This window comes from Gymnodraco acuticeps, unplaced genomic scaffold (assembly GCF_902827175.1).
Source record: "Gymnodraco acuticeps unplaced genomic scaffold, fGymAcu1.1, whole genome shotgun sequence".
Lineage (NCBI taxonomy): Eukaryota > Metazoa > Chordata > Actinopteri > Perciformes > Bathydraconidae > Gymnodraco > Gymnodraco acuticeps.
Window position 1 is genome coordinate 5,915 of NW_022991135.1, and position 13,250 is coordinate 19,164.

The 13,250-nt window shown below is 47.1% G+C and overlaps 1 protein-coding gene across 1 annotated transcript; it reads left to right on the forward strand.

The window, feature by feature from the left end:
* The first annotated feature begins 10,533 nt into the window (after positions 1 to 10,533).
* LOC117560355 lies at positions 10,534 to 12,002 on the forward strand. Its single transcript, XM_034237216.1, has 2 exons — positions 10,534 to 10,601; positions 10,853 to 12,002. Exon 2 carries the CDS (start codon positions 10,862 to 10,864, stop codon positions 11,729 to 11,731), a length of 870 nt encoding a protein of 289 aa, XP_034093107.1. The 5' UTR covers positions 10,534 to 10,601; positions 10,853 to 10,861; the 3' UTR covers positions 11,732 to 12,002.
* The last annotated feature ends 1,248 nt before the right edge of the window (positions 12,003 to 13,250 follow it).

The following is a 13,250-nucleotide window of genomic DNA, read 5'->3' on the forward strand; positions in this document are numbered from 1 at the left end:
ATTATTACATGTTGTGTCCAGCGGGGCTTCTCTCGCTGAAGTTAAAGCATGGAAATAAAGAAATTGTGACATAAAAAAAAATACACTTTCAAAGTAAAAGCATAATGCATCATAAGGCGCTTTCACACCGGAATACTTTTCCCAGGAATAGCTCCGATAGTTCCTGGGATTTTGCGTTCACACCCGTTACAGCCCGGCTCTGGGGCTTTAACATAAACCGGAGAGTCGAGACGAGGTGCGACAATAACAATCATTTATTGATGTTTAAACAAATACATGATCAGAAGCCAGCAGCAGGTTCCCCGAGGCTGGCACGGAGAAAGCCCAGAGGAATGAGAGCGAGACCACGAATCCGGTTGGGCTCTCCTCTTGTAGGCTTCTAGCAGGTGCAGCTCGTCAGGCAGGTGCAGCTCATCAGGCACTGGATCCTGCAATCGCACACACACACAGCCGACAGCACCCCTGGTGGTGCGGAGGGGTCGTCACACACCAAAAAGATCTGGAACTAGAACTTAGTCCTCTGGAACCTTTCCCCCCTTTTCAGTCCCTGCTACTTTCCAGGGGAGGAAAAGGTTCCAATTTGCTGGGCGAATTGCAAACCACGCCCCGTAGAACTCTGAGAAGTTGTGTGAAGCCGCCATTTTATTTGCTTGCATTAGCATTATTAGCATTAGCCCAGCGCACCAACGGAGAGAGAATAACTTATGGCAACACAAAAAAAAACTTGGGAGCGGCGGAGTGATGAGGTGTCGGCGCTTCTGGCGATTTACCCGGGAGTTCGGGTGACGATTTACTGCCCCCCGAAGTCCCGTAGTCCGGGGGGCTCCGGGACTTCGTGTGGCAGTATACGGCGTGAAGTTTTTTGCGGCCTGCCAGTAAACCCAAAGCAGAAGAAGAAGAAGTGACGTCAGCGGCTTCATTTGCGTAATCCTCCCTCAGGGACTTACTCCGGTGTGAACGCGATCTGCTAGATAGTTCAGGGAGAGAGTAGGGAAGAGAGAAAGGGCGATCAAGAGAAGAGAGAGAGGGCGATCAAGAGAAGAGAGAGAGTAATGTAACCTCCTAATGTAATGTGTAACTCCTATGAAAATGTTCAAAAAGTGCTCAAACTTCACATGTGTGCCAACAGTCCAGCCGTGAAGACATCTACGGGAACGTTTTGAGATTTCTTCAAATGCTGTTGCCATGCCAACACAATGCTCTCATAACTTCAGTGAAAATGCTCGAAATGGCCCAAAACTTCACAGGTTTGGTAACGATGCAGCCATCAACACATCTAAGCGTATTATGGGGTGTTGCCATGGCGACAGATCATTCACCATCAAGTTAGTTCAAAAGTTTGCAGTTGAAATATTCTGCTGCTTTCCCAAGCCTTTTTACTTTCTTTTCTCATCTTAATACAAATTAATTCACTACTACTTACATCTGATATTTAACTCCTTCAGCCTATTTTCAGCTGCAGAAACCATTCAACTATTACATTATTCAGCTATTTCAGGACATCAAGGCTATACATGTTGTTGTTTATACCCTTTTTAAACCTTTTCTTTTAAATATTAAGCTCTTTCTGCATTTTTGTAGCTAAAAGCAGCTACCATTCAGCTAATAACACATTCAGCTTTTTCTGCATGTTCAGCTAAATTCAGCCATAAATGTTCACAGTTTACAGCATTCGCACGCATTTTCTGCAAGAAATGCATTTTCTAGTTGATTTTATTCTGCCCTGTCATAGTCTTAAATCATGCGCTCCTATCCGTCACGGTCGTATGATGAAACCTTCCACTGCTGCTAGTTTCTCCCCTGCCTTTGTTAATTTAACACAGTCTGACACTATGTCCGCTGACTCCATGGACACTGAGCTACTAACCTCAGCCTTTCTCTCTTCCTGCACTGGAGCTCTTGACATTGTTGCTCCCCTGAAACTCATGCGCCCCAGAGCTAAATCTGAACCCTGGCTCAATGACGTCACTCGTGCTGCCAGGCGTGAGCGCCGGCAGGCTGAGCGCAGGTGGAAGAAGGACAAGCTTCATGTAACTCGTGACATTTTGAAAGAGAGTTGGAGAGCACTGTAAAAGCTGAAAAGACAAGTTACTTTTCTGATATTATTTCTAGTAATTTAAACAAACCTCGTGTTCTCTTTAAAATCATTGATGCTATGTTAAACTCTCCTTTATCCACTTGTATTGATGCTTCAACTGAGATGTGTAAACAATTCCTCTGCTATTTTATAGACAAGATGTCCACTATTAGAGCCAGTATCTCACCACCCTCTTTCGACCCCTCCATTGACTTCACATGCACGGCTGTCTTCCAGCAGTTTGGACCTGTGTCGTTGACATCTCTCAGTGACATTGTTGCTAAATTAAAACCCTCATCTTGTCCCACAGACCCAGTCCCTCCTCGACTTTTTAAAGAGGTATGGGACACTATTGGACCTAATGTCCATAACATTATAAATAGCAGCCTAGAGTCCGGTTCTGTGGCAGTTTATTTCAAACAAGCGGTTGTGGCACCCCTGATAAAGAAAACTAATCTGGACACTTCTGTCTTCTCAAATTACAGACCCATCTCGAAGCTTCCTTTTATTTCAAAGATATTGGAGAAAACCGTACTCTTACAGCTGCAGTCTTTTATACATGCACACAATATTTTTGATATTTTTCAATCCGGTTTTAAAGCGCTTCACAGCACTGAGTCTGCCCTTCTAAGAGTGTTCAATGACCTCCTGGTCACTACAGACTCTGGTGACTCTGCCATCCTTATGCTCTTAGACCTCACAGCTGCTTTTGATACGATTGACCACTCCATCCTTATCTCTGGTCTAGAGCACTGTGTGGGTATCAGGGGCGCTGCCTTAGAGTGGTTCAGGTCCTGTCTGTCCCAGAGATCTTTCTCTGTTACGCTTGGTGACTTTACATCCTCTTCTGCCCCTTATCCTGTGGAGTTTTGGGGCCTATTTTATTTTCCTTATACCTTCTCCCTCTTGGACTGATTTTTAGAAAACATGGCGTCGCCTACCACCTTTATGCGGACGACTCCCAATTATATCTACCCCTAAATAAAAACACCAGCTCTCTGATGCCCCTGGTCGACTGTCTTAATGACATAAAGGCCTGGATAGCGCTAAACTTTTAAATATAAATGAGGCTGCTCACAGGAACCCGCAAGTTTGACCACATCACACCAGTTCTGGCTTCGCTCCACTGGCTCCCCTCCACTGGCTCCCCTCCACTGGCTTCCCTCCACTGGCTTCCCTCCACTGGCTTCGCTCCACTGGCTTCCCTCCACTGGCTTCGCTCCACTGGCTTCGCTCCACTGGCTCCCCTCCACTGGCTCCCCTCCACTGGCTTCCCTCCACTGGCTTCCCTCCACTGGCTTCGCTCCACTGGCTTCCCTCCACTGGCTCCCCTCCACTGGCTTCCTTCCAGTGGCTTCCCTCCACTGGCTCCCCTCCACTGGCTCCCCTCCACTGGCTCCCCTCCACTGGCTTCCCTCCACTGGCTTCCCTCCACTGGCTTCGCTCCACTGGCTCCCCTCCACTGGCTCCCCTCCACTGGCTCCCCTCCACTGGCTTCCCTCCACTGGCTTCCCTCCACTGGCTTCGCTCCACTGGCTTCCCTCCACTGGCTTCCCTCCACTGGCTTCCCTCCAGTGGCTTCCCTCCACTGGCTTCCCTCCACTGGCTTCGCTCCACTGGCTTCGCTCCACTGGCTCCCCTCCACTGGCTCCCCTCCACTGGCTCCCCTCCACTGGCTTCCCTCCACTGGCTCCCCTCCACTGGCTCCCCTCCACTGGCTCCCCTCCACTGGCTTCCCTCCAGTGGCTTCCCTCCACTGGCTTCCCTCCACTGGCTTCGCTCCACTGGCTTCGCTCCACTGGCTTCCCTCCACTGGCTTCCCTCCAGTGGCTTCCCTCCACTGGCTCCCCTCCACTGGCTCCCCTCCACTGGCTTCCCTCCACTGGCTCCCCTCCACTGGCTCCCCTCCACTGGCTCCCTCCACTGGCTCCCCTCCACTGGCTCCCCTCCACTGGCTCCCCTCCACTGGCTTCCCTCCACTGGCTCCCCTCCACTGGCTCCCCTCCACTGGCTCCCCTCCACTGGCTCCCCTCCACTGGCTTCCCTCCAGTGGCTTCCCTCCACTGGCTTCCCTCCACTGGCTCCCCTCCACTGGCTTCCTGTCCATTTCAGAGTCCATTTTAAGATCTTATTGTTTGTTTTTAAATCTCTTAATGGGCTGGCCCCAGAGTACATCTCCGACCTCTTACAGGTGTACACCCCCTCAAGGGCTTTGAGGTCGGCCGATCAGCTGCTGCTGGTAGTCCCAAAAACAAAGAGAAAGACCAGGGGAGACCGAGCGTTCTCATCGGTAGCCCCCAGGCTCTGGAACGACCTGCTCCCTCGTGTCAAATTGTCGCCCACTCTTGAAGCTTTTAAGTCCCGCCTAAAGACCCACATTACATTTTTACATTACATTGCATTTAGCTGACGCTTTTATCCAAAGCGACTTACAATAAGTGCGTTCGACCAACAAAATACAAACTTGAAGAAAACAGAATCACAAAGTACATCAGGCTTCATAGAGCCAAACATTTCAAGTGCTACTCAACTGGCTTTAGATAAGCCAGTCCTTTATTAGTATAAAAGTGCTTTGTTAATAGTTCTATCGCTCGAAGTGGAGTCGAAAGAGATGAGTTTTCAGTCTGGAAGGTGTGTAAGCTTTCTGCCGTCCTGATGTCAATGGGGAGCTCATTCCACCATCTTGGAGCCAGGACAGCAAACCCACGTGTTTCTGCCGATGGGAACTTGGGTCCCCCTCGCAGCGAGGGTGCAGCGAGCCGTTTGGCTGATGCAGAGCGGAGTGCACGTGCTGGGGTGTACCTCTTTTCCCTCGCCTACCAGTCAGTCTGAGCTATGTCTTACCTATTTGTATGCTTTTACTGCCTGTCCTTAGCCTTTATGTGCCTGGTATTTATTCTTATGTGTGCCTTTTATCTATTCGTGTAATATTATATTTTATTATAATGTTATGTTCATTGTGAAGCACTTTGGCAAACCCTCTGTTTTTAAACTGTGCTATATAAATAAAGTGGATTGGATTGGAAGATAATTCATACCTGAGTTTTAATCATGTGTTCATTCTTTTATTTGTAATATTATTATCACTATTATGTCTTTTCGTATATGTCATCTGTTGTGTAGTTCATTTGTGTACCTAGATGCGTTTGTTTGGTTTCTACGCTTTGTACACACACACACACACACACACACACACACACACACACACACACACACACACACACACACACACACACACACACACACACACACACACACACACACACACACACACACACACACACACACACACACACACACACACACACAAGAAGAACTCCCCCTCCTGCACAAAGTGCACCTGGATTCCAAGGAAACAGTATATTCATGTTTCTGATTGATGGTGTCAGTGGTTGAATTGAGGCGTGAAGGGAGTGTTGAAATCTCATTGGACGGCCTGAGGGTTAGGGTGTGTCATGGGAATTATGATTATCAGAGAATGTAATGCTTTGATGTTATTTAACATGTAAATAATAATATTCTGTAAGCCTTACACGTCAAGAGACAGTAGATCTCAGCACTCAGGTGATCAGTCACAAGGTGCCATGTGACCACACAGTGGGTGATCATGGGTCTCTTACTCTGATAGGGTCAGGGGTCAGTGATCTCATGACTAAGCATGTACTCGTTGTCCCTGTATGAAAGCTCTCTCTTTTCCCGTTGAGTAGTTGCACCCTGCTGTGGACACATTGCTCTTCATGTTGTTTGCCTCTTTTGCAAAAGACTCAGAAGGACAACTCTTTGACGAGTTTATTTCAAGATGTTCCACCACAGCTATAAACAGCCGGAGAACTCTGAGGCAGAGCTGTGGATCCCAAGGATCTGCCAGAAACTGCAGTTCCTCAAATGATCAAGTGTCAGATATTGTTATGAAGGCTGTCTATCGATTCAAAATTGCAATCGCGATTAATCGCATGATTGGCCAAAGTTAACTCTCGATAAATCGCAATTAATTGCTAATTATTTGCATGTTTTTGATCTATTCTACCTTAACCTGTTAGCCCGATTGCCCCCGCCGGCGACAATCGGACTAACAGGCGGTATTAACCATTTTTACCTAAACGGAACAGAAGTCTAACACCAAGCGTCTGAATCAGGACTTAGCGAAACATGCTAACGCATCGTTAGCACATAACTCAAAGTCATGCTATCTGCACAAACTACATATCATATGAAAGCTGAGACTCCACAGATTCCATTGCTATACGTCTCATCACTGTGCGACTTGATGTGGGAGTGGAAGGAAAGGCTGGAGTCAAAGATGACACCCAGGTTGCGGACTTACTCCATGGGGGGATGGAGCAGCCGCAGATAGTTTAATTAACCATGAGAGAATTTAAGCCCCCATTGGCAAGCGGTGAAAAACGAGCTAAGTGTGTTTGTCTGTGTGTGTGTGTGTGTGTTGTGTGTGTGTGTGTGTGTGTGTGTGTGTCTGTGTGTGTGTGTTTGTGTCTGTGTGTGTGTGTGTGTGTGTTATGTGTGTGTGTGTCTGTGTGTGTGTGTTATGTGTGTTATGTGTCTGTGTGTGTGTGTGTGTGTGTGTGTGTGTGTGTGTTGTGTGTGTCTGTGTGTGTGTGTGTGTTATGTGTGTCTGTGTCTGTGTGTGTGTGTTGTGTGTGTCTGTGTGTGTGTGTCAGTGTGTGTGTGTGTCTATGTGTGTGTTATGTGTGTGTGTGTCAGTGTGTGTGTGTGTGTGTGTGTGTGTGTTGTGTGTGTCTATGTGTGTGTTATGTGTGTGTGTCAGTGTGTGTGTGTGTGTGTGTGTGTGTGTGTGTGTGTGTGTGTGTGTCAGTGTGTGTGTGTGTGTGTGTGTGTGTGTGTGTGTGTGTCAGTGTGTGTGTGTGTGTGTGTGCAGGGCAGCCCTCTACTAGTTAATACAAAATAATATCAAAACTAAATATTACTCCTAACTTTATTGTGAAATTCAAACTGAACGGTAAAAGAATAGTTTCCGGTCTATTCTGAGCCCGATCTCTAGTTAAATAAAGATCTACGACAGATGTGTAATATTTAATGCAGCCGAACCAATTATTACAATGCATTCATGTGATGACTTTCAAAGAGTAAAGCACTGCTGAATAAAGTATGATTTTATCTTTTACGAAACATTTTTTTTCATATGGAATGCAGTTGGAGGTCAACCAATCACAGAGCTTGAGGACTGATCACGCTATTTGCGTCCCTTTATGAAGCTGAAGGAGCCTAGGAGCGTCACAACTGCACGCCACGGACCCTGACCAAACGTCGCTCCTGGACGATTATGGAGTGAAAGTGTGTTGATAAAGAAGACCCCCCTCCTCCCTCCTGTACAAGATGCACCTGGATTCCCAGGAAACACTTTGCACCTGGATTCCCAGGAAACACTTTGCACCTGGATTCCCAGGAAACGCTTTGCACCTGGATTCCCAGGAAACGCTTTGCACCTGGATTCCCAGGAAACGCTTTGCACCTGGATTCCCAGGAAACGCTTTGCACCTGGATTCCCAGGAAACACTTTGCACCTGGATTCCCAGGAAACACTTTGCACCTGGATTCCCAGGAAACGCTTTGCACCTGGATTCCCAGGAAACAGTATATTCATGTTTCTGATTGATGGTGTCAGTGGTTGAATTGAGTCATGAAGGCAGTGTTGGCATCTCATTGGACGGCCTGAGGGTTAGGGTGTGTCATGGCAATTATGATTATCAGAGAATTGAATGCTTTGATGTTGTTTAACATGTAAATAATAATATTCTGTAAGCCTTACACGTCAAGAGACAGTATTATTGTATTCTGGGAGGCAGTGTCACATCCACTATATTCCGATTAACGGGGTCAAATCCATAGTTCTCTTGTTAGTGACTTTATATCCCTACTCAATTCCTTTCTCTAGTCCCATCTCAAGTTCCCTCTCGAGTCCCCTCTCAAGTCTCCTCTCGAGTCTGTCCCGTTGGGGGTCCCGCCGACTGCTCCTCTGCCGGGGGTCCTGCCAACCCTATGTCCTGTCCCGTTGGGGGTCCCGCTGACTGCTCCTCTGCCGGGGGTCCTGCGAACCCTGTGTCCTGTGCCGTTGGAGGCCCCGCCGACTACTCTTCTGCCGGGGGTCCTGCCAACCCTATGTCCTGTGCCGTTGGAGGTTCCGCTGGGGGTCCTGCCAGTTCCATGTCCAGTCTCGTTGGAGGTCCCACCGACTACTCTCCTGCCGGGGTTCCTGCCAATCCTATGTCCTGTACCTCTGGGGGTCCCGCCGACAACTCTTCTGCCGGGGGTCCTGCCAACCCCTTGTCCTGTTCCGTTGGAGGCCCCGCCATGACCTGTCTCGCCGGGGGTCCTGCCAACTCCTGGTCCTCTTCCGTGGGGGATCCTGCCGAAGCCTGTCCCACCGGCTCCGGTTCCTGTTCGGCCGACACCGGGTCCTGCCCGGCCTCCGGAGCTGTCTGGTCTTCGCCCTCGAGCCCGGCCCCCTGAGAGCCGCGGTCTTCGCCCTCGAGCCCGGCCCCCTGAGAGCCGCGGTCTTCGCCCTCGAGCCCGGCCCCCTGACTCTTCCTGCCGCGGTCCTCGCCCTCGGGCCCGGCCCCCTGACTCTTCCTGCCGCTGCCTTCACCCTCATCCTCGGCCCCCTGAGTTCGCCCGCTGTGGCCTTCGCCCCACCATGGACTCTGCCTTGCCCCCGGGCCGTCCGCCCGAGACCCCCACCTTGGACTCTGTCTTGCCCCCGGGCCGTCCGCCCGAGTCCCCCTTCTCGGCTTCTGCCTTGCCCCCGGGCCATCCGCCCGAGATCCCTTCTGGGTCCTCCGCTGTGCTCCTGGGCTGTCAGCCCAAAATCCCGTCCTCCTGACCCCCTCCACCCACCCTGGTGGCCTAGTGATGCCTAGACTGAACTTGAAGGAAGCTCGACAGGAGGATTTAAAATCAATCAAAACAAATGTACATGAATGAAATGCATTTGACATTTAGCTTGAGCTGGCTTTAATACTTTCTTCATGGTATTCAAATTTGGCTTAAGTAGAACCTTGACCCATGTATTCAGCTAGTTCTGAGAGAAGAATCAACATTGTGCATAACAAGAGAAAGCACTATAACACCTCTATCAGCTGACGCAATCAGGCAGGAGCAGGGAGACACTGAGAGCACAGCAGCCCAAGGCAGAGTCCTGCATCGGGTCGGGTACCCGACGGGTGACCCGCAAAAAAGGTGATTTCTGGGTGGTATTTTTTCAAACGCTTTTTCCCGGGTTCGGCTCTGGGTAAAACAAAGATGATGCGGGTCGGGTCACGGGTGTTGCATAATAAATATATTAAAATAATAATAATTTAGTTTAATGTTTAAATCCTCAGACCTCTCCCCCGCGGGACCGCGCATAATCATAACCTCTGCAGCGCATCAATCTGCTGCTGAGCGCCACATTGGAAATGGCTGAGGTGAAGCTCTCTAGCGGAGAATACAGCATTTTCAATAACACTTCCTCAAGAGCGAAACCCAACGTCTGGAGGCTTTTGGTTCCTAGATGAGAAAAGAACCAACACCCCACGCTTTTTGAGACAAATATGCACCTGCGTGTGTTAATAATTGCACGTTTTCACTGCTCATATATATGCGGGTTCGGGTCCTGTGCCGTCGGGTCGGGTTTCGGATCCTGTGCCGTCGGGTCGGGTCGGGTTTCGGATCCTGTGCCTACGGGTAATAATTGGCAATATGTGCGGGGCGGGTTCGGTATTGCACGTCGCGGGTGCGGGGAGGGAGCGGGTCTTGAAAATCAGACCCGTGCAGGACTCTGGCACAAGGTTACAGGCTACTCTGAAAAATATAAAATATAAATCATATGCTGGTTTGTTTAACACCTTTATGTTCACCACATCATCCATATTATGTTCTTTCATAGTTTTGATGTCTTCGGTATTAATCTACAATGTACAAAACAATCTAAATACATCGAAACCTTCGAATGAGAGGGTTTGTCCAAACGTTTGACTGGTACTGTATCAAAGGTTTTCAAATGCTGCAGCAACTATCATGGGGGGGCAGTGTGTGTGTGTGGTGTGTGTGTGTGTGTGTGTGTGTGTGTGTGTGTGTGTGTGTGTGTGTGTGTGTGTGTGTGTGTGTGTGTGTGTGTGTGTGTGTGTGTGTGTGTGTGTGTGTGTGTGTGTGTGTGTGTGTGTGTGTGTGTGTTGTACATGCCTGCTTTAATGACCTCTTGCACCACAATTCTTTCTCAATGGCCTTCCAATTAAACTGTCACCCTGTCAGGTGTGTGACTTCCACAGAACTGATGAAAACACTCACACTCATAAACACACTTGATGCGGGGACTCATTTGGCTTTGGGGATTGTTTGGCATGAATTCAGCATCATTTTCTTTGGAATAAGAGTCCTCCCAGGTAACGATTGCACAATGACCCACAGCATCTCTGTGCTCTATATATATGCAGCTGACCTGTGTTCAGTACAACAGACTTCAGCACACCAGTTGACTTCTTACTGCCTATCCTTTGCTGTCAGCACACACGTAAGTGTTCAAAGAGGTCTTGCTTTCTTGCTGTAACACCTTTTTTGTATTTCAAAAACATTGTAATCAATACTTTTCAGAACTCTGTGCAGTATACATTTGATTTTGACTTGTTTTAGATGTCATTGTTGTTTTCAAAATGTAACTCCTGATGGTTGAATATGTCAGGATGATTTTCTAGCTCAGCTGAAAAGTCAGATGTATTCAGTTAACTACAATTGTGATTACTCACGTGTCTTTCTGTAATGCAGGAACCCACAATGAGCTACATCTCAGAGCTTCATGTGTCCCTGAATGCAGCTGAGGAGCTAAACCTTCAAAAAAGAGACTTCATTGTAATCGATGGCAATCTGAACCAAGGAGCAGGAGGAAATTACATCCGTCTTTGGTACAAACGTGGATCAGTGGCGATCACCAAGGTTCAAGTGTCCTTCAACAATGATATGTTTGGTGGTTTGAACAATGCAGGGTACACACCGATCGAGAAAGATCTCAATGCTGGAGCATGGGGTGATTACCTCTACCTTTGGTACTTCCAAGGGTCCGGAGAGTTTGATACTCCCATAGTGGAAATTAGTGTCACTACAGAAGCAGCCGATGAAGCTGAAAAGTTTGCAGATGGTTGGGAGAGAGTGGCCTGTGATCTGAACCGCGATACTACGGGGAACTTGATCCACTTGTGGCTGAAGAGAGAGAAACAAACCTACATCTGTGACGTCACTGCCACTGATTCCTACGGATCTGACATGGACCTCTTTGAGAAGGGCTACATCCGTGTGGATGAAGATACTAACAGAGGTGCAGGAGGAGCCTATGTCTTCACCTGGTTCCGTCAGACCACCGACCCCGAGAAGGCACTCAAAGAAATACAAGTCTCCATCAATGAGGATCAGTATCTGGAGTTTCAGCAGCAAAAATACAAGCAAGTGGTTGTTGACCTGAACCAAGGGACCGGAGGAAACAAAGTGATCCTGTGGTACAAGAAAAGATCCAACCCAATAAAGGCCATCGGCCTGCTTCTCAACAAAGATGTGGTTACAGATGATCAGGAGGCTGGTATCAGTGTTATCCCGAAAAATATCAACGAGGGCAACACGGGTAACGTTGAGAACCTGTATGTCAAGCAGTAAAGTCAGAGAGTTCTCAACACTCACTGAAGTGGAACGCATCTTACCATTTTGTTAAATCATTCGGTGATGGCCACTTTTTCCCTTTTTAAATCAGTGCTACTAGTAATAACAGAAAGTATGAAGATGTCCTTTGTTCTTCTGTTAATCTCCCGGTCAATGAAATCAAACTATTCCAAATGTCTGTTTTTCAAATATAATCTGAAGGAATGACTAAATGTTTCACTTATTCTGCACATGTCTGCTCTCAATAAAGAAACCTTTGCTTGTGAAATGTGTTTGTTTTCTTAATCTTATTCCCATCAATGTTATCATTCCAACAAATCAGAGCCGATGTTAAAGAATTGACCTAAAGTGTCATGTTTAGCTTCATAGAGACTAAGAGCAACCGCAGGACGTATCAAGAGGATACGGTACAAGTCCAGAAGTCATCGTTAAAAAAGCAACACACAACAACTCAAGTGAAGTCTGAAGGCACGGCGTGCTTACCTTGGTTTTGGAGATGTATGAGCCAACACTGAAATATGTAAACCAACACAACTCACAAAATAACTTGGTGCAGTTACATTATAATCATGAGTAGTTTCAAATTGAATTGAATAAAAGGCAACATGTGTTCAATAATTCACTCTTCAATTCCTGCATGGGATCATTGTCACCTTATTGTTACATCTCTGTCATCTGCAAAATACTTGTTACGTTTAGTTGTGTTTTCCAGAACCTTAGCATCAGCATGTAGACGTAGAACAGATTGCAGATGGACAAGATAATCCTTGTTCTGTGGACAGGATTCAAACCGGGTCTAGAGCTGTTTCAGAAAGTCCTCCCAAGTTGGGAACCACTTTACAATAAGAGTACCCTTATAAAGGGTTTACCAATAGTTTGTAATTCATTTATTAATTAGGTTGTGAACACTTTATAAATCCTTAATAAGCTTTTATAAGACATGAGATAAACAGGGCAACTGTGACCGGTTGCTTGCTAAATAGTGAGCCCACATTTATCTAAATAATAATAATGCATTACATTTTGTATTAGAGTGCTTTTACAGGTGCTCAAAGCGCTGTACAATGACATATTACACATATTAGACATGTACATGACATTACTGTGGACATTACCCTCAGGAGCAAATGCAAACTGCTCAGCCCTGTTAGAAATGGCAGTAACTCATGAATACATGCGAATGTGTTTTACACTTTACAATAAGGCTCCCTTTTGGCAACTATAAATGTTGGTAACTCGTAAATAAATGCTCATGAAGAGATGCCAAGAAACATCAAGATGGATGGGGGGAGATTCAACTCGGTGAACAACAGATACCAAGGATGCTGGATGATGAAGAAGGCGAAGTAAGCTAGGTAGCCAATATAAGGCTTAGTCATCTTGCTAAATAGTGAGCCTGTGCTGATGTGTCTATGTTAGAACTGGTTTATAAATGGTTCTTGATGATTAATAAAGTGTTTACAGGATAATTCATAACCTAATTAGAAACCCTTTATGAATTCTTTATAAGGGTAGT

Bases quoted from the DNA above. Each gene is read 5' to 3' on its own strand.
- LOC117560355 (XM_034237216.1), top strand. From the start codon at position 10,862: ATGAGCTACATCTCAGAGCTTCATGTGTCCCTGAATGCAGCTGAGGAG.